This window comes from Nanorana parkeri, unplaced genomic scaffold (genome assembly GCF_000935625.1).
Source record: "Nanorana parkeri isolate BGI_ZX_2015 unplaced genomic scaffold, ASM93562v1 scaffold282, whole genome shotgun sequence".
NCBI lineage: Eukaryota > Metazoa > Chordata > Amphibia > Anura > Dicroglossidae > Nanorana > Nanorana parkeri.
In genome coordinates this window covers 1,012,472-1,032,551 of record NW_017306550.1, presented here as the reverse complement: position 1 = coordinate 1,032,551, position 20,080 = coordinate 1,012,472, and the positions used below count along the sequence as shown (strand labels likewise).

General features: G+C 43.3%; 3 protein-coding genes across 3 annotated transcripts in view; 2 read left to right on the top strand and 1 right to left on the bottom strand.

The window, feature by feature from the left end:
• Positions 1–10,460, top strand: part of HNF1A (HNF1 homeobox A) — a 24,249-nt gene extending 13,789 nt beyond the window's left edge. Inside the window, exons 5-9 of the mRNA XM_018557438.1 lie at positions 236–547; positions 2,904–3,092; positions 3,169–3,290; positions 5,979–6,093; positions 10,037–10,460. Of these exons, the coding sequence (XP_018412940.1) occupies positions 236–547; positions 2,904–3,092; positions 3,169–3,290; positions 5,979–6,093; positions 10,037–10,164 (866 nt within the window). The 3' untranslated portion in view covers positions 10,165–10,460. The remainder of the gene's footprint in view (positions 1–235; positions 548–2,903; positions 3,093–3,168; positions 3,291–5,978; positions 6,094–10,036) is intronic.
• A 197-nt stretch (positions 10,461–10,657) lies between these two features.
• CUNH12orf43 (chromosome unknown C12orf43 homolog) lies at positions 10,658–19,306 on the bottom strand. Its single transcript, XM_018557376.1, has 6 exons — positions 18,982–19,306; positions 16,637–16,697; positions 14,691–14,789; positions 14,539–14,609; positions 13,491–13,581; positions 10,658–11,018 (listed from the first exon to the last, which is right to left on the bottom strand). Exons 1-6 carry the CDS (start codon positions 19,304–19,306, stop codon positions 10,658–10,660), a joined length of 1,008 nt encoding a protein of 335 aa, XP_018412878.1.
• The window catches only part of RNF185 (ring finger protein 185), a 12,473-nt gene continuing 11,518 nt past the window's right edge, over positions 19,126–20,080 (top strand). The window contains exon 1 of the mRNA XM_018557386.1: positions 19,126–19,189. The gene's annotated coding sequence lies outside the window, so the exon portion shown is untranslated. The remainder of the gene's footprint in view (positions 19,190–20,080) is intronic.

Genomic DNA, 20,080 nt, shown 5'->3' with positions numbered 1-20,080 from the left:
AGTACTATGGAAGAGAGGAATTCATGAAACATTTTCTGCTTTTATGCTAAATTGCTACTAATTGGTAATTTTTTATTCAAAACCTATTTGTGCACATTTGTTTTCTAATAACATCTAATAATGTTTGAAGGAACTGCAAAGAAAAATTGCAGCTTATAAAAATGGGAAAAGTGGCGTAGATAGGTCCCAGTAAAGCATTCTCTTGTATTTATGGTAACATGTTATCTTACAGGAGGCCTTCGATATACCCATGACCCCTCCAGTGATCGAGGATCCATGGTGAACAACCAGAATGGTCTGTCTCCATCCCAAATGGAACACAACCACAGTCTCATGAGCAGTGACAGTAAATTAATTCCATCAGCAGGGGGCTCCCTTCCACCAGTCAGCACGCTTACTGCTCTGCACAGCCTGGACCATGGACAGCACACAATTGGACAGACACAGAATCTCATCATGGCTTCACTCCCCAGTGTCATGACAATTGGCACAGATGCAACACTTGGACCAGCATTTGGCAATTCTGGACCATCAACATTAGTAATAGGTAAAAATATACTAAAAACCTTTAAGGTAAAAAAATATCATCAATGGCCAGTATAAACTCCAAACAGCATATTTTGTGCAAAAATATAAAATAAATGCAAGGATGAAAAAAGCAGGTTACAAACCTATCTGTATCGCTAACTTTTCCGGAGGTCATTGTGACTTTTGCTGATTTTTATTTTCAGTGATAGCACAGTGCAAGGGTATTCATACCTAATTCCCTCACTTTACAGAACAACAAATCCTACATTTGTCATTTACTCTATCTGATGACCCAATGCCAGGTTCCTCAATGCACCCACCTGTATGCAGGCTGAATACAAGTGACCTCGGCGACATCACCGAGATCACTTGTACAAAACAAGTGGCGGCTTCCCCGCTGTACATTTAGCCCTGCTTGCCCAAAGCAGGGCTAAATGTAGAAAACAACTACCCGCACGGGGCCTCGATCTGCATGCCCCGGGCGTCAGGAGATAGGAATTCCACAGCCCTGCTGCCCCTCTACTCCCTGCTGCCCAGAGGCCGGGCCTTGGTTGGCCTTGTGGGAAATTTGGCCCTGCATATGTTGTCCTTTTTATGTCAAATCGCAGAAACACAACCTTTTTTTTTTTCATTTTGGGCCCCCTTCACATGTATGCATTGCAGTAACACGTGATAAAGTATGTGACTGACTGTGTGATGCCATAATACATGGCACTTAGTGCAGTGCATTGCTTTGCCTTTCATTTAGCACCCCAATGCACAAGTACAGTAGCTGCCAAAGGCCCTGCAGTACGTTAAAAAATGCTACCAGTCCTTTTCTTTTCTTTTGTCAGTTGCTGTGTGTTTGAAGGACATTCAAATGAATGGGCTTTCTTAATGCAATGCATGCTAATTTGTAAAATAATGTAGTTAATGTGCATGAAGTCACACAGCGCAACTGAACACACCAGCGTGAGGGGGCTCTAATGTGACATTGTTTTATGTTAAAAAACAAAGTTCAACCATACAAAGTATAGTATAGCCACTGGCACTATGTGAAAATAGCAGTGTATAAGCATCATCACACTATCTGAACAACCTGGAGCAAACATGAGAATTGCACAATCATAAAAAAGGTATTTATTTACTCATTACAAAATAATATGGAGTGTCATAAAATATCAGATAAAATGTATTCAGTAAAAGAAGAGAATCTGACTTTTGTGCCCTGTATGATAATTGACAGATTGATATTTTAAGCCTTGTAGATATGCTTAGTGCAGCATTCCCAAAACCTGTCCCCAGTGCCTAGCAGTGTAGCAGATAACCTACCTCATGGGCCGATGGGGTAAGAATGCTGTTTAGCCTACATACCTCCCAGCATACAGCATAATGTATTTAGGTAATGGATGTACCTCTGTCAGCAGTGGCATCCCTACACTTTTCAGGGCCTGGGGGGGAAGTTGGGGAATGCTGGCGGCGCATCTTACCAGAGGTGGTTGTTGGTGGCACATGTTACCAAGTAGGGGGGGCATTGAGGGTGCATGGTGCCTCTGTCCGGCACCCGCCCAAATCACTGACATCACTGGTTGCCAGGAGCTGGGCGGGGCACCAGCCAGAGCATCCTGCTCAGCTCCTGACAACCAGTGACATCAGTGAGGTGGGCGGGACACCAGCCAGAGCATCACAGGCTGCTAAGAGCTCTTGCTGCCCCTTCCCCATGTGACCCAATGAGATGCCACCAGAAGCAACTGTCTCAGGCTGCCTCATTAAAGGGATGGCCCTGCCTGTCACATGATGCGAACCAATAAGAATTTATATGCCAAAAATACATTGGTAAATCCAGAATTGTTGTTTTCCACCACTACCTTTCCAATATAGTTACTATAAGAGAAAGATTGTAGTGCAGAAAAACACTTTTGGTAATTTAATGGTACCTTTTCCTAGATATCTGTACGTCAGACCAAAAAGAGGGACGACTGCAGAGAAAAGAGGGGCAGAGGGATTTACAGTAGTTCCAAAGGAAAGACAGTCCCTTCAAATGAGGGACAGTTGGGAAGAATGATTTAGCCACCTGTCTGGATAACCATGAAGCATGATCTGTTGGTAGGAAAGGTGTCCTACTGTGAGAGTGAATACCACTGATCGGGCACGTGGTACTTTTGGGGAAACTCTGGTCTAGTGGAATCTTTTGGTTATGGTGCCAGGGCTCTTAGAGACAAGGGTAGGTTGGAATCTCTCTTCATTTTAATATAAGCTTAAACATCTTTCATAACTATGCATTAACAATTTCCCATTCTAGAACACGGGTATGAGATATGGCATACTTTTTGAATACCATAAGTGCACCATGTTTAATGTACTCTTTGTAACTCCACATTCACTTTGTGTTCCAGGTCTAACATCACAGTCTCAAAGTGTTCCTGTGATCAACAGTGTAGGCAGCAGTCTGACAACATTACAGCCTGTCCAGTTTTCGCAGCAAATCCATACCTCACACCAGCAGCCACTTGTACAACAGGTCCAGAGTCACATGACACAAAACCCTTTCATGGCCACAATGGCTCAGCTCCAGTCTCCACATGGTAAGAGTGTAGCCCTAGGAAAATAAGAATGCTTGCCTAAATCAGACATGTCTTAACTGCTATATCTCCCCTGCAGCTCTGTACAGCCACAAATCAGATGTTGCCCAGTATGCATCTGCTAGCTTCTTCCCACAGACCATGGTCATCACCGACACATCAAACTTGGGAACACTTACTAGCCTAACACCCACCAAACAGGTAATTCCATGTTAGTCACACGCAAGATAGGTATTCAAATATGGAATAATGTATGGATGTGTGTAATATACGGGTGACACCAGGCATAAGGCAGAGTGAGAACCTTACCTCGGAGGGATGGCATTAAGTTGGAGTGGTCTTCTGCCTGACAGCATGTACATTATGTATTCTATGCAGCAGGAGGAGGAGGCAAAGTGAATCAGCGGTGTGGGGTGCAGATTTTTACAAGGTAAAGCTGGCCATACGCTGGTAAAATTTCATACAAACGTACAGTATGTTAGAATTCATTCATCAGAGCATACAATCTTGCCATCAGGTCTATTGAGAATTTTGCTCAAAAGCCCATAGAATTTGGTACAGGCCTGTTACCAGAATGGAATCCCAGATGCATTAAAGGAGAATTATGAGGCGAGAGATTTTCACTCAGCCCCATAATCTGAGCCGACCTGTGACAATGAAACTGTCACAGGTCGGCTCAGTAGATCGAGGCACATTTTCATTGACCACCAATGTAAATGGATACTCCAATTTAATGTCTGGCCATAATTATTATACATTTAATTTACTGAAAATTATTTTGTCATATAGAGCAGAGGGTGTTAAAAACAAAAATCACTGAAAGGTGTCAAATACTCTAGGCATGCCACATTCCAGGTTTCACTATACAACTGTATATATGTATATATGCTTGTCTTTGTTTGTTTTTTTACTATCTGTACAGCAACTTGTAGAGTTGTACACCAATTTGAAGGTTAATATAAGCAGTGTAGTAAGTTCTTGCTCTGAGTGCCCCCTAATGGACAAAAGGTAGAATTCCACAGAGAACAATTACTTCTTAAAGTGACAGTAAGCTCTGGAGTTAAAGGAGAATTATGAGACGAGTGATTTTCACTCAGCCTCATAATCTGAGCCGACCTGTGACAATGAAACTGTCACAGGTCTGCTCAGTAGATCCGTAAGTGAGCGAACACATACCGACCCTCGCTCACTTCTCGTTCTGTCCGTGCAGAGTCGTGACTGTCACTCACAGCTCCCTGCAGGGATTTCCCCCCCCCCCTCCCCTGTCCGATCCTCCAGCGCTGACTGTCACTCACGCAGCTGGGTAGATCCAAACAGAATTGTCGGGATCCGTTCCGGCTGCGGCGTCTCAGTATACCGCGTATACTGAGCTTTGGGTGACGGGAGGACGCTAGTTTGTGTCCTACCGTTACCCTTAAGAGAACTATGGGGAAAAGCCCCAATGGTTCTCCTTTAAACAGGTTTCCTATGTGCCCAGCACATGCTCATTACAATAATATGATTTTTCCTGAACGTAAAATCACATTCACAGTTAGAATTTCGTTTGTTGAGGTAAGAAACAAGACTTTCCATCCTGCTACTTCAATTTTCCTTATCACTACAGTCGGAAACAAACATTGATTGTATCCCACTAACCATTAGAAAAGTGAACGAACGTTCTGAAAACAAAACTTTTCAAATGAAATTCTACTGGTGTATAGTCAGTGTCATCTGAACGGCAATGGTGCCAGTGGTTGGGGGGTGTACTATTTTATTTACATTTACCACCAATGCTAAGGGGAAGGGGGACAATGTTACTTTTGCTGACCAGCAATTCTGAGGGGAAGGGGGACAATTTTATTTTTGCTGACCAGCAATTCTGAGGGGAAGGGGGACAATTTTATTTTTGCTGACCAGCAATTTTGAGGGGAAGGGGGACAATTTTACTTTTGTTGACCAGCAAAGCTGAGGGGAAGGGGCTGATTTTACTGTCACTGACCACCAATGCTGAGGAGAAGGGGGGACAATTTTATTGACCATAAACTCTGGTGGGAAGGGAAACTTTATTTACTGACACTGACCACAAATGCTGGGAGGTGGGGGATTTTTTTTTCTACTACCACTAACCACTAATCCTGGGGAGGGAAATGTTTTAAATACTACTGCTTGTGGCACAGCGGTTAGGAAGTATTTTGAAGGTAATTGGACTGCGGAATACCTGTGCAATTTATAAATCAAGTAGGCTTTGACCATGCCCCCATGCTAAAATGTGCATATTTGGCCTGAAGAATACTAATAAACCTGAAAACATTCCGCAGCCCATAGAAGTATTCGGGCAGTTTTAAAGCCACCCTGATCACTTCTACATAAAAGCCAGGCACCATTTCAGTGTTCGTCTCTGGCAGTAGAAGTGTTAACCTGGGTATACACGGAACAAATTTTGGCTGATTTTAAATAAACTAGCCAAATTTTGCTCAGTGAACGGTCCAATGAGCCCAACATGTTTTGATTTAAAAATCTAAAAGGAGCCAGGCAGAAAATTGTTGGCCGAACAGCTACTACATCCAGTTAGATGCAGGCACTATCCAGGACAGCAAGTGGGGACGACTGACAAAATACAAAAGCCGCAGTTGGAGATTCCTCTATTTTTGCTGTTTAATGTGGACAGAGGTATCTGTAAGATTTTTTTCCTTCAGCTTGAAGGCAGAATGAAATAACTAACAGTGTATGGTCCAACTCCTGGTAATATATAGTATTTAGAAATAAAGTGCCAGGAACCATGTACAGTCAAAAAGCTTGTCCTGTCATTGTCAGAACAGCAAACTAATAATGAGAAAAATAGCCCAAAATGATGTCATGTTTGGGAAAAGGAAACCAGCGCCTACATTGTTGAATGTATTCTGTCATCAGGTCCACTCCTTGCACAGTAGTGCACAGGAAGACTCTCAGGGCTCCCATCTCCAGAGCCAAGACTCCAACATCCTGCACCTCTCTTCAAGTCACCGCCTCTCTCCCAGTCCATCAGGTAAGAATCACACTGCAGTTTAAATCTGCATTGAACTGCTCCTACCATAATTATGTCAATAAAATAATCATATAATGTATGTAATGTAATGAAAGTTATTTTATTTTATCATACAGTGCCATCCAACACATTAATCAATAATTTACAGAGATATAGAACGATTCCTCTCAGTTCCTGATTCAGTGTACAAGCGAATATCTGTAGCATACATTATCTAGGACCAATTGAACTGGAACTGGATTCACTTATACTTTTGGAGTATAGGAGGATACCAGAATACACTCAGAAACCTATGGCAACAAAGTGGAATCAGCCCAAGACCAAACCCACCACTACAAGCTCACTCCCGTGATGGACTACAATCTCATGTTTAATTTACTAATTTGCACTGAGATTGTAGTTTATCACAGGAGAGAGCTTGGAGCGGTGACTACTTTACAACACACACAAAACAAAAGTAGCCACCCTCCAGAAGGAAGGACAGTGTCACCACCAATTCAGAGATGATTTAAGGATCTACAGCTGAGTGATACACAAATAAGATACATGAAAGCATTTTTAAGATTTAACTCCTGAGTTTTGAAGTAGAACTATATACTTGCATTAAAAAAAAAAATGTGCAGCAGCACTTAAGTTATAAGGGTACAGTATCTGCCCTTCCAGGTTTTGCTATGCCCCACAAATGCCTGCCAGGGAAGTCCACTTAGTGCAGCTTCCTGTGATGGAATGGCAACAATACTGCACTGTTCATAAATTCAGAGCAGAGATGCAACACGTATGTAGATGTTGCTGGGAGTGTGGATATCATTGTCAATGCTGATTCATAAGCCTGCAGCTTGTCAGTCTGTATCTGCCCACACCTAGTTCTGTCCACTGCTTTCTCAATTGATAGCGCTGTCTCTGTTGCTGAATCCCTCCCAATGTGAGCTACAGTGTCTGGAAAGGTGAGTGTGTGAGACACAAATTAAGGTGGATTTGCTTAGTCAGGGAAAGTAAAGAAAGTTTTTTTTCTTCTTCACTTTATGAGGCTTGTACATCACATTGTAATTGGATTTGGTTTTTGTTTAGACTGTCATACTGGAGACTTTAGTTGTACTTTTAACCACGCTAGCAAAGTTTACCTGCTATTCGAAAGACTAATTTTGAATGGTGTTTTATAATGCAATAAATAAGGTTTTGGAAACATGGGGAGTGACAGTATAACACTATGCCATGTACAACCATGTGACGTCTAATGGACTTCTAATGGATGTTTGAGCATGCGGCCTTAGTGTTAAATTGTCTCCATACAACCAAAACCCCACAGCCATATCACCATGTAAGTGTGTGCAACATGGCGTCTTCTTTCTGTAGTATGTTGTTCATGCATTGTGTGCCAGTGCCAACAGTCTCCAAATTTACTAGATCAATTCTTAGCAGGTTATTAACTTTTCTTATGGCTCATATATGTGACGGAATAACAATTAGGTTTTTTCAGAAGGTGCCCATAATAAACATTTTCTATGTAAATACATTTTTACTGTACGGAACAGCTATAACAAACATTAGAAAATAGCATGCTCCTTTGTATGTATACAGCAAAAACATGGCTAGCCATTGCCTGGCAACTTAAAAACGGCTTGTTTTTTAGCCTAGTGCTAAATCATTATTTGTGAATGCACAGATATCTGGCATGTTTGAACATGAGTGCAGACATACAACAGGGAAATCTACATGTGCACATCAATGCTACACTTGATGTGCACATGTAGAATAGTAATTAGTAATTCTGCTATGCTGTTCTAACAACATTAAGGCAACCATGGTTCTCTATAAAAATGTCCCAGGATAGACATATGTGTAAAAGGTAAATTTAGCCGCTTGCACCCCAATCCTGAGATATGACCCTTGAAGTCCACTGGGGCACCTACCTGTCTGGGAGTGTCGATCTCACTGGTTCCAGGATACAGTAGTGATATGGAGTTCAGCAGGAGGAACCAGTGAGAGCTGCAGGGACCCAAAAGAGATCCACACTCCCAGAAGGTTCATTTTCGCCAACTCCTTTTTAAGACTCCATGCAAGGTAAATATCAGTGTATCTCCCCATCCCTACCCCTAGGGAGCAGCAAGTGCTGTGCAAAGCCTCCCATATAAAGCAACACTAAACTCAAGAATTAAATAATAAAAATAACTTGTATTATATAAATAATCAATGACTGTGTACCTTTTTTTGTCATCGTTCAGCTCTAAATGCTCCAAAATTCATTTTATTTTTCTCCATCCACAACTTCCTGCCAGAGGGGGGCACATTTTCTTCTCCATGGTCCCTATGTGTACTGAAAGGTAGCCACCCTCTGTGCTGTTTCATGTGAAGGACCACAACATGCTGAGGACGTGTCTTCTCAGTCTCCGCCCACAAATCCTCCCCTTTCTGCAAGGAGCTGGGATTTCTACAGCTCTCCCACACTAATATATGATCTTTGATTTCTCTCCTCCTGGCTTACCAAGGAGGGAGTGTGGGGGGAGCTGCTTGTGAGGAGATCCAGCATGTGAGCTGTCACCAGCCCCATACTTTCTTCTGAGTCTCAGCTCACATGCTGAATCTGGTCACACGGCATATGGCTCCTACATTTGTAATAAAGTTGCTTTTCTGTGTAGATTGTTGTAAAATTGTTGTATATGTGATTGTTTGTTGCATTTTTGATCATTAAGAGCATTGCAGAGATTACAAGGAATGAAATTGTCAGTGTGTTTAGTTAGGAGGGGGGGAGGAGGCAGCTGTGTGCAGAGATGATTCATCTGGGCCTCATGGGAGTTGTAGGCAAAGAAAGATGTGCACATGACCAGAATCAACGTGCACGGCTCTTACTAAGCGACAGGAAGTGTGAGTGGAGATAAGAGCAACGGGAGCGGGCGCAGCAAACTTTCTAAAGGGATTAAAATAGTAAGACTTTATTTTAAAACATAAATAAATGTGGCTTTGGAGAATGTTCATTGTGTAGATGTGTATAAGGAGGAAAAAAGCTGAGGGTTTTGTGTCGCTTTAAGTCAAAGTCTGTACGTGGGTATACGCCAGTACTTGTGTACTCCACACACACATACGCAGCTGTCTGAATAGAATAGTCAGTCCGGGAGATTCCTCTGTCCACGCTGTAAAGCGTGGAATGGGAAATCGAGTGATTTTTCCATGGGCTGGACAAGGGATGGATAGCTTTACAGATGTAATTTTGGAAATTTATGTTATCAGGTGACACCCACACAAATGGAGGTCACATACTCCCCTATACCTGGAAACAGTATGTATTGGTGCCACCTGCAAAGAAGGAAGATGCGGCAGGGGAGTGTTGGCAATGTGAGTATCGGTGGCACCGGGGGGCTCGTTTGCTAAACCACTGTTACTTTGCCCTAAATGAGAATGGAAATATACTCTGCCTGTCCAAAACCTATTGGATAATACGTCTAGGTTCAGCAACATCATGTGCCCAAAAATGGGGTCAGCTGCCTATCTGAATATACTGAATGAAGAATATTTGGGATGTGGTAGAGAAGACTTTATGCAGCAGTCCAACTCTCCCATCCTCGCTACAAGATCCGAGGGGGGGCCTAAAACAAGACATATCCAACTCTGTTAAATTGGTTCTTCTGGCTTGAGGCAAATTGGGTGAGGGCAGGGGGCACTAATTTACTCCACTACCAGGAAGGGGAGAAATCTGGGGGTGCTTTGAGTGTCCTTGAAGGAAGGCATTGCAACAAAAAGATATGAGCTGACAGCTCCTGCTGTTTACTACAGTTTATCGTTTATACCATGTGAGATTGGCACACATTTGTTTTAAAATTAAGGTTGAGTTGCACAATGAAATGGAAAACTAAAAGGTACCCATTATAACTACAAAATGTATTGTGAAAACAATTTCTAAATGTCAGAAGACTAACGCGTTGATCTTGTGACCTTCTCTCCTGCGCAGCATCTTCAGCCAGTTTGGTACACTACCAGAATTCCAGCACCCCTGATGGCCACAGCCACCTCCTGTCCCCATCACATGGCAACATAGACAATTATATGTCTTCACAGATGGCATCTTCCTCACAATGAAATGACTTTAACCTTGGCACAGATCTACACCTGCTAACAGCATCCCTGGACTCCCTCTGATGTAGTCAGAGCCAAACAGCTAAATTCAAAGAGGGGCGGACAGAGAGGACACTGTGAAGATTATCACCTTTAGATGAATAGACTTGCACTGGTCAAGCCTGCAATGAACTTTGTGAAATGGGCGCACAGAGTGAAATGTCAGAAAACCACAGTAATGGATGTTACTATTCTCCTATTTTCTTTTTTATTTCTCATGAAACTGTGTTCATAAAACACTTTTTTGGTGTCAGTCGTGGAGGAGAGAATGAACTACCTGTCACAGAGACCTCAATTCTGTTCTGACCTGCTGCCCAGTTGATCACAATTATTCAGTTATCTTTTTCTAGCCACTGGATTCACACTGCTGCCTTGTGTCCCTTTGGTCTGAGTCCATCTCCTTACACAGCTGTGTGTCCTTTTAAAAAATGCTACATTCATATCCCTGCGATAAGTCCTAATGGTCTGAGTTGGTCTCATCAGAAATCTGTTTGTTCTTCCTCTTCTTTTTCTTTTTAAAGCCATTGGTTTCATGTTCTTGCCGTAAGTCCTTTAGGTTTGAATGACTCTCAGTGTTCAGGTCTCTCTCTATGCTAGATTCTTGCTCTTGCCTTATACCTTGATGGTCCGTATCAGCCCCTTCATTCTGCCCCTTGTCCTTTTTCTTCTTCTTTTTGTGTTTCTTTGTAGGCTGATCATTTCTGAGTGTGTCTGAACTCTGACCTGGGACTGGATGTAAAGCACTGTGTTTTAGAATGTCTAACCCTGAAACAGCTGCCTCGCGGCACCTTCGCTCATTTTCCTCTTCACTGTCCTCACTGCCAAACACAAAATGGAAAATACTGTAAATATTTAAGAGGTGAAACATGCATAGAACGCATCATATTTATACACAGGATTCACGAGTGTGTAAAGCAGATTGAAAGCTGACAGCTCTACCATCACTCCAGCATGAGTAACAATGGTCTGTTTTTAGTCACAAGGGAAGTGTCAGATGAGTCAAATCCCAACCTTCCATGTACAATGTACTACTATTACACTAAAGTGCACAGGACCAATCAGAACCAATCCGGACTCAAGTGCTTGCTGGAGAATGCCAAGCAAGATTCTGAGAATTGTAAAGAGCTTGTTGTTTGCCAGTACATGGACTACTGCCAGTTAAGATGGCAACATCATGCATATTAGAAGGGGGACTATGAAGCAAAGTGGATAGATGTAGCACTTGTCTAGATAAGCACTGTGTACCACAATAAAGTTCTGCTGTGTGCCTGAAACAGTCCCATGGAACTGACTAGGGATGCCCTAATACCGATACTAGTATCGGTGCCGATACCGAGTATTTGGGCGAGTACTCGAATCAAATGCTCTGATACTTACTTCCGATACTGGAACAAGTGCCAAGGGAGCATGGAGCCGGCTCCCTTTCCAATCAGAAAACCAGGCGGTGGCCACCCTGGGAACAAGTGAAGCCAGCTTCCTAGCAAATCAGGAAGCGGGTCATGACGTGCCGCCTGGCTTCCTGATTGACTAGGAAGCCAGTTTCACTTCTTGGTAAGCAGCCTGGCTTCCTAATCAATTAGGAAGCCGGGCGGCATGTCATGACTTGCGTCCCGTCTTCATGATTGGTAAGAAAGCAACGCTACCTAGCAACAAGTGACAGCGGCTTCCTAGCCAATCAGGAAGCCTGGGAGGCGGATCATGACGTGCTGCCCGGCTTTCCAATTGGCTAGGAAGCCGGCTTCACTTGTTGGTAAGCAGCCTGGCTTCCTAACCAATTCGGAAGCCGGACGGCACGTCATGACTCGCATCCGCTTCCGGATTGGTAAGGAAGCCACGCTACATAGCAACAAGTGACAGCAGCTACCTAGCCAATCAGGAAGCCTGGGAGGCGGGTCAAGATGTGCTGCCCGGCTTTCTGATTAGCTAGGAAACCGGCTTCACTTGTTGCCAGGCAGCCTGGCTTCATGACCAATCAGGATGGCACCTCAAGACTTGCCATCCAGCTTCCTGATTGGTCAGGAAGACATGCAGGCTTGGCAAGTGAAGTCGTGTTCTTTTGCTAGAACACAGGCTTCACAGGCATTCAGGAAGCCGGGTGAGGGGTGATCCGCCGCTTGAATTCCTGATAATCTGGGCACACGGCACCGGTACCGATACTGGTGAGTATCGGAAAAAAAATATCGGTACTTGAACTCGATACCGCAAAACCGGTATTGGTGCATCCCTAGTACTTACTAATTCCATATGAACAGTGCATTCTAGACTTTTACTTGCCTCTGCCTCCAGTAAATCCATCTTTCAGAGGTAACTACAAGCCCACTGAAATTGCAGTGTGGGTGGAATTATCTGCTGATTTCACCGAATATAGGGGGGTGGGAGGGATAAAAAATGAAATGCTATATCTTTACAGAATTGTGTTCAGCATACAACTGTACCCCACACAACTAACACATAGAACTGAGAAAATAATCTTCTGTACATATATTACTATTTATATAGTGTTACATTGTATGCTGCACTTTATACTTCTATAGTAGAACAACCGAACAATAAACAGAATTAAATTTTTGTTTAGTGATTATATACTGCTACTAACAGCATGAAGAATATTGGGGGGGGGATTTATCAATATTAGAGCAGAAGAATCTGGAGCAGGTGCCCATGGCAACCAATCAGCTTCTCTCTTCAGTTTGTTCAGTTAAGCTTTAAAAATGAAATATAGAAGCTGATTGGTTGCCATGCACAGCTGCTCCAGATTTCGTCTGCTCCAGTTTTGATAAATTCCCCTCTCTGTATCTTCTTTATCTTATTTCTAAATTCATTATATTATGTAAGGTATTGTTATCAAACTTACATGTAAGCTGTCACATACAGTTGTTGCAGTATGAATGTGAACAATCAAGATATGAAAATAACATGAATTACTTGAAAGTCAAAAGGTACATAGAGTGCCATAAAAAAAAAAAAGTTGAACTCTACACAGCTTAAGGAACAACTTTACCTTTAGCGGCCTATGGATCAGCTCTACTCCACGGGACTGCTACAGGCCACCATAGTTACAGCTAGCCATTGAAATGAATATGTAGTATGAAGTCAGAACCTCATCAGGGGAAAGATCACTGGATTGGGGAGACTGATAAGTATTATTACAGGTGGACAGCAATAGGGGTTGGGGTGGTTAAAGCAAACCTGTATGGGAAACTACACTTTTTTTAAACTGCATTCCTACTTTTTATAAATATATATTGCTATTATATGTGGATGACTTGGAAAAAACCTTGTCAGCTCACCTGCTAGAATATGCTGCCTTGCGCTTTGGAACGGTAGAAGGTGCCACAGTTCTGGGTTCCCCAGGAATGGATGTGCTTAATAACCGAAAACCTTTCAAAAACAGAATCAGAAGAGAGTATGAGAGATCAAATTTTACCGAGTACGACATATATTAACTAGGAGAACAAGTGCATTCAAAAGGCAGGACAGTGACAAAAATGTTATTAACAATACAAAGCTTTAACACCTGGATAGGGATCTTTATTGTAGCCATGTGACTGTTACATTTTATTCTTATTGGACTAAAAATAACTGTCACTTATTTTCTAAATAAGTATCTTTATCCTGGTGGTAAAGCAAGCAAACCTCAAAACACACCATAGCACAAAAAATACATCATAGGCAACTTCACTTTCTCCACTATATGCCTGGCATGACTTGTCCATTAGAGGTCTTATAGAAAAGAAATTGCTCTAGGAATGTCTAACGTATACCACAGAGAGATAAAAGCAGATACTTCTGTGTTCTGTTTAAGCAGAGGTAACAGACTATAAACATACAAATAAAGATTACAATGGAAAAGATGTATGGCTGCAGACATGTTAGGTCATCAATTATTTCCTTTGCATTTTACTTAAAGTGTATTTAAAGCTAAAACGTTTTGGACAGAGCAGCGAGGAGTCAGTTTCTTGACGTCTTTGTCTCCACTAGGGTGACTTAGGACCTGTTCACACCATGTCTGTTGAGCTGGGTTTTTCTGCATACCATCACACATGTATGGTATGAATAGGGTACACTGTAACACATCTATGTGAGGGAAAATCTAAAATTTGGAGTTGTCACCAGAACAAGAATGCAGGGGTTAATGCAGAGGAAAGCTTGTACTGGGCACATTTGTTTCAATGGCACCTAGATGACATTTCCTTTAATTTGGTGAGCGTTCCTCTCACTTCATCTCTTACAGGTCAGGAAGAAAATGGAGATTTCCCCAAAGGTACAAAGAGCACATTCTCTACTCTACACAAAATGAAAATAAAAGGTTCTGACTTTAGATATATTTTAACGCACCTTCATCCTCAGGTTCAGTTTTTTCTTCTGGCTCTTGCAGACTGCTGCTTCCTGGAATTTCTTTAATGCAGCTAAAAGTCACAAGAAAAACAAATATAAAGAGCATATGGTCAGACGGCCTAGGTCAAAGGGTATTAGGATCCTTTATTTACCTATCCAGTATGGCAGCAAGCTTCTTGGCCACATGTGCACGAAATTCAGGTGTAGTTTGCAGTTCATTCCCATCATGCTCATGGTTGTCAGGACGAACCCTGTGGAGACAACAGAGGATTACAGAAACACCCATTACTGTCTAATAACAATTTACAATACATGGAACAACTTGGCACCTAGTGGTTAATACTGTTGTCTTCCAGCAATGAGGACCTTGGTTCCTTCATAAAACTTGTATTTGGATTTTGCAAAGAGTGTACAAAGAGGAGGAAAAGAAGACCACTGTTCATATTTAGTTTGCCATGAACAAGGAGTACACTGTAAGTTTGTCACCAAATGGTGTAGAAAAGTGTTTCGAATAGCAGGGTGTTATAGTATAAACCCCAGCTCCTTGGCAATACAAAGTGAAAGCCATTAAAGCAGTAGTAAACCACTGTGTGCTGGGTGTGGTTTTGTCATAAAGTACAAGTAGCGCTTTACAATATAAGGAAGACATTACAATCACAATACAATTAGCGCTTTACAATATAAGGAAGACATTACAATCACAATACAATTAGCGCTTTACAATATAAGGAAGACATTACAATCACAATACAATTCAAGACAAGATGGTAAGGAGGGCCCTGCCCCTGGGGGCTTACAATCTAAAATAACACCTACCTTACAAGTGTCCCCTTCTGCAACACTGTCAGATTCCATCTTGGGTCCCCAGCCGCCACTTCCGAGTTCCGCGGAAATCCTCTCTGGCCATTGGGTTACATGCACAGGAGTTACATCGCCCCTGGCACTGAGACCGTTCATGGCATCTTAGAGATGCACCATGCAATGCACACAAAAATGAAAAAAACATTGCTGGGGGAAAGAGGGAGAGCATTTTTGTCAGAAGAGACTTTGCATGTCTCTGCTGCCAACAATGCCTACCTCCCAGTGATTTTGAATTTTTCTACTTTCGCTTTAAGAAGAAAAGAAGAGGGTGGAGAAAGAAAGGAAAAATCAAAGACATCAGATAGGTGAAAAATAGGAAGGAGAAAAGGAAGTGATGAGGAAGGGGGACATGGCACCTGGGGCACACTATATGCCCAAAATGTTTAGGTTTCCCAGAAGAACAAAAGGTAGTCAATCTAGAATGGCCAAATCTTACAGCAGAGCTACACCTCCTATCCTTTCCTTACAACCAATGAAGGTGCCATCTTGGCCTCCATTTGGATTGCAGTTGCCATGGTGCTGCACATGTGATCAGCTACGACACCAGCCATTTCAGGGCTTGAAAGTTTGGTTGAGAGCTGAAATAAGAACGCTGACAACCTTGACAATTGGCATGCCTTATAAGTTATTTTTCTTAGCAGATATGAAATTGGTGGTACAGTTATCCTTTAAGAAATTTTGGATAGGAATCAATTAATATGGCCACAAATTCTTCATTAATAAGGGTGTCTCAAAGTCTCCGATTCACTTATTTGAGGTTGAAAATACCAAAAGTAGCTCATTTTGTTTTGCATTTCATCAGAGATGTTGGTTTCTTGTATAACCACCTCAGGACCGGGGCAATTTCTTTCATTTTTCATACATGTTAAACCCAGAATTTTTGGATAGAAAATTACTTTAAACCCCCAAACAATTATATATTTTCTGAAAGTAAAAGCCCTGTAAAATAAGAATAATAAATAAAAAAGGTAGCTGCGTTTTTTATTTCACGCAATATGCACCTCCCACCCACAGTTTGATCGCCCGCACTGGAATGCATTTCATTGCAGTGTGACTCGGGTCGCCACTTAAGGACCCAGGTCAAATTTGGGTCCTGAGGTTTCACAGGTTGAGAACCACTGCCCTAGAGTGTGTCTGTACGACTGTGGCATGGACTAATGTGAACGGTACTAAGAACTCTGCAATGTGCTGAGGAGTATGTCAGAGATTTATAAACATGGAAAAGAAAAATACGTACCGTAGACTTGGTGTAATAGGAACAACAGGATCCTGCTGATGCTGAACACATTTCTTTACACCTGTAACATAAAAAGGTCCCCAATATGATAAATGGAAATGTTAGTATGACTAACTGATCATTACAAAGTTATCAAAATAAATGTCATCATTTTGGGTTCTCCAGACAGACTAAAAACAATACAGCTGTGATTGATGCCTGCCATAGACTCCACAAATCATGCTGTGTATTGAGCTAATCATTGAGATATTATAATACTCACAGAAACATTAAAGGACAAGTGCACTTTAATGCACAATGCACTTGGCCCCTTCAGCTGACCTGACTGATCCCACCTTCCTCCTGCACAGATGCAGACTTTGTGTGTACTGACAAGTCGGGCCTCCATTGTTTGTGTACATCTTGCAACAAAAGTCTCCCTCTCCTGGCCGCACCTGCACAGTACAGCCCCACTGACTTCTATGAGGCTCGTCTACCTTGGTCTTAGGGGCTGATTAGCAAAGACCTTTTGCTGCCAAGCTTTCTCTATGTGAGAGAGAGGAGGTGGCCTACACACTGGTGAGGGAATACACATCTTGCATTGGAAATGTTAGCTGTATGAGGCCTCCTTCACACCAGACACAGTGCGTTCCGGCCGGATTCTGGCCAGAACACACTGCATCGCATTGCGGCCGGCTCACTATGCGCTGCAAGCACTATTTTTCTCGGACCGGACCGCAGGCATAATGTGCCTTGCGTTCCCGTGCGGCCGATTGCATTCCGTGGCTACGGTGCCTTTCACTTCAATGGACCGCCACGCCCCCTCCTGCCCCACAACATAGTGAGCCGGCCGCAATGCGATGCAGTGCGTTCTGGCAAAAACGCACTGTGTCTGGTGTGAACGAGGCCTTAGGGATTGTCAGCACCACCTGAACTTCACTAAACCTGAAAGTGCAAGCCAGTTGAAGTTTGATCGGCCCTTCCTCCCTTCACTTGTACAGTTCACTGAACTCTATGAACAGCCTCCTGAAGTGTACACGCACTTTGTTTTGTTGAGTGCAGTGGAGAGAAAGTCTATAGCAGGGGTAGACAAACTCCAGCTGTGATGCAACTGCAAGTCCCATGAGGCATTGCAAGACTCACATAGTCACAGGCATGACTCCCAGAGACAGATGCATGATGGGATTTGTATTTCCCCCACAGCTGGAGGGCTGGAGTTTGCCTACCCCTGCTCTATAGGAACATATACATTACAGAAGGGGGAGAACGACTAGACTAAGAGAGTGCTGTAGCAACTGCCATCAGGTTGGCTGGTGTCAGCGCGTAGATGAGAACATATGGATCCCTAATGCAAAGTCCTACATTTTATGGATGCGCTCACATGTCAAACAGTGTCAGTGCAATATTTGGAGGCCACACCCCTTCATCAGCCATGCGACCACTTCATCAGGTACTGAACCCCTAGTCCCAGCTCCAGCAGATACTTGTCCAGCTCTGACTGGCAGCGAGGGTTATTAGTGATGACAATGCTGATGTCAGTACACCACTGCACAGGGTGACAATTACTCAGCAAGGAATTGACTGCAGACAAAATAGCGTTGTCACCTTGTGAAGGAAGGGCCATGGACTGGCCAGATCACCAGATTTTAATTGTAGGACTCAGTGAATGTTCACAAAAATTAAAAGGTGTCAATTCTTATTGTTGGCATTGCAATGTTAACATACAGATTTGTACTTTTGGTCAATATTTCTTTATAATACATAACTGGGTTCAATTAGAGCTAGAGCCAAAGCTTTTTTGTTTTAGTTTTGCATAGAGTAAGAGAGACAATGTGTAGCCGATACACATTGGGGGGAGGGGTGTAGAGACCATGTGGTAATGGTGCATGTTAAGGGGGTCTGGTGTCCCACCCAGGTCACTGACATCACTGGTTGCCAGGAGCTAGGCAGACGCCTCATTATAGGGACAGCCCTAGAGCAATAAAAACCTAGCAGCTTATCTAATCCCTCTCCACTCCATCCAAAACTAGAAATAAGACTTTATCTTCAGTTGCACTTTAAGCAGACTAATCATTGCAAAACGTAAATCAGGATGTAGAGCAGATAATCCATAGAAATGAATGGGACATCAGCTTCACCGGCAAGGCTCAGCAATAACCCACAAGAAGCAGATCTCTCTCACATTTCTCTGATGACAAGCAGTGGAAGTTGATTTCTCGTCATGTGTCACTCTGATTGATTACATTTCCCGCAGTTTACAATAATAACAAGACACAACACACGTGACAGGTCATTGTAATCACACTTCCGGTGTCTGTGGACCTCAGAGGTCAGCCCTCAGGGTTTCTACACCCTTGTCCCCTCACCCGGTGGCACCCATGCCGCCTCCTTCAGCCGTTCCCTCTCCCCGTCACTACTGCTGCTGTCAGAGCAGTCCTCCTGTGAATGACTCCTGCGCGCCGCCATCTTTCCCGGGTCACGTGTTCCACTCTCGTTAGGAAAGGGGTGGAGGGGGTTGACCCGGCAGTGACGTGAACGGGGCTGGTTGTGATGGTGGATGGTGATGTGTGTGAGGTGAGTAGCTGGCTGGTGATCGGTGTTCCAGGAGCCACGCAGGGAGTGAGAGGGCAGACATGCGGCCTGCTCAGCGTGGGGTTCATGGGGTAGAAGCTGGGGTCCCTCACATTCCATGAGAGGTGTGTGATGACAGCTGTCATTGGAGTGACACTATGGACAGGTGACCCCCCCCCTTTCATCAGCATTATCATGATTAGCGTGTCTGATAATCTGATTAGTCCCATGCTAATTCCACACAGTCTATAGCAAGCCATGGCAATCCCCCGGCTTACTCTGCTATATATGATTCTGATTGTTCCATATTGTACTAAACTCCAGGCAAACAGTTCATTCCATAGGTAAAATGTGTCAACAGCCTGGGGAAAGAGTTGTCTTTCTGTCCATCCAGTCCTTCGACTAACACAGCACTGCAGTATAGGTAGGGCACACGGTTGATCCCATGATTGTACTTCATCGTCTGCATTCGAGGGCAGGGGACACGTCAGGGGTCTAAGGGTAGTTGCCTGTGGACAATGAAGGAACAGAAACAGGTTGATGATCTCAGCAGACTGCTCTCTTCTCTTGTTGGAATGATCACAGTTTGTGTCTAATGATTGCTACACACATGTCACTTATTCATGTAGAAAAGTCTACATGTGTTCATGTACAAAAACATGGTAATCAGGAGTACCGTACCTTTCCAAGAGCAATTTGCTAACCAATCACTGGTCAGAATGAGCGAAGGGCACTTTCACTATCCATTCCTCACAGGCGGAGTGCATTTGGTATCACTCCGCCTGTGACAGGAGCCGGCGCTATAGAGGAGGCATCGGCTTATGTGGCTCTGCTCCCTCCGGTGCCGCCTCGCTTCCTCTATCGCTGGTTTCGTTGGCACCGCTGATTCTCTCC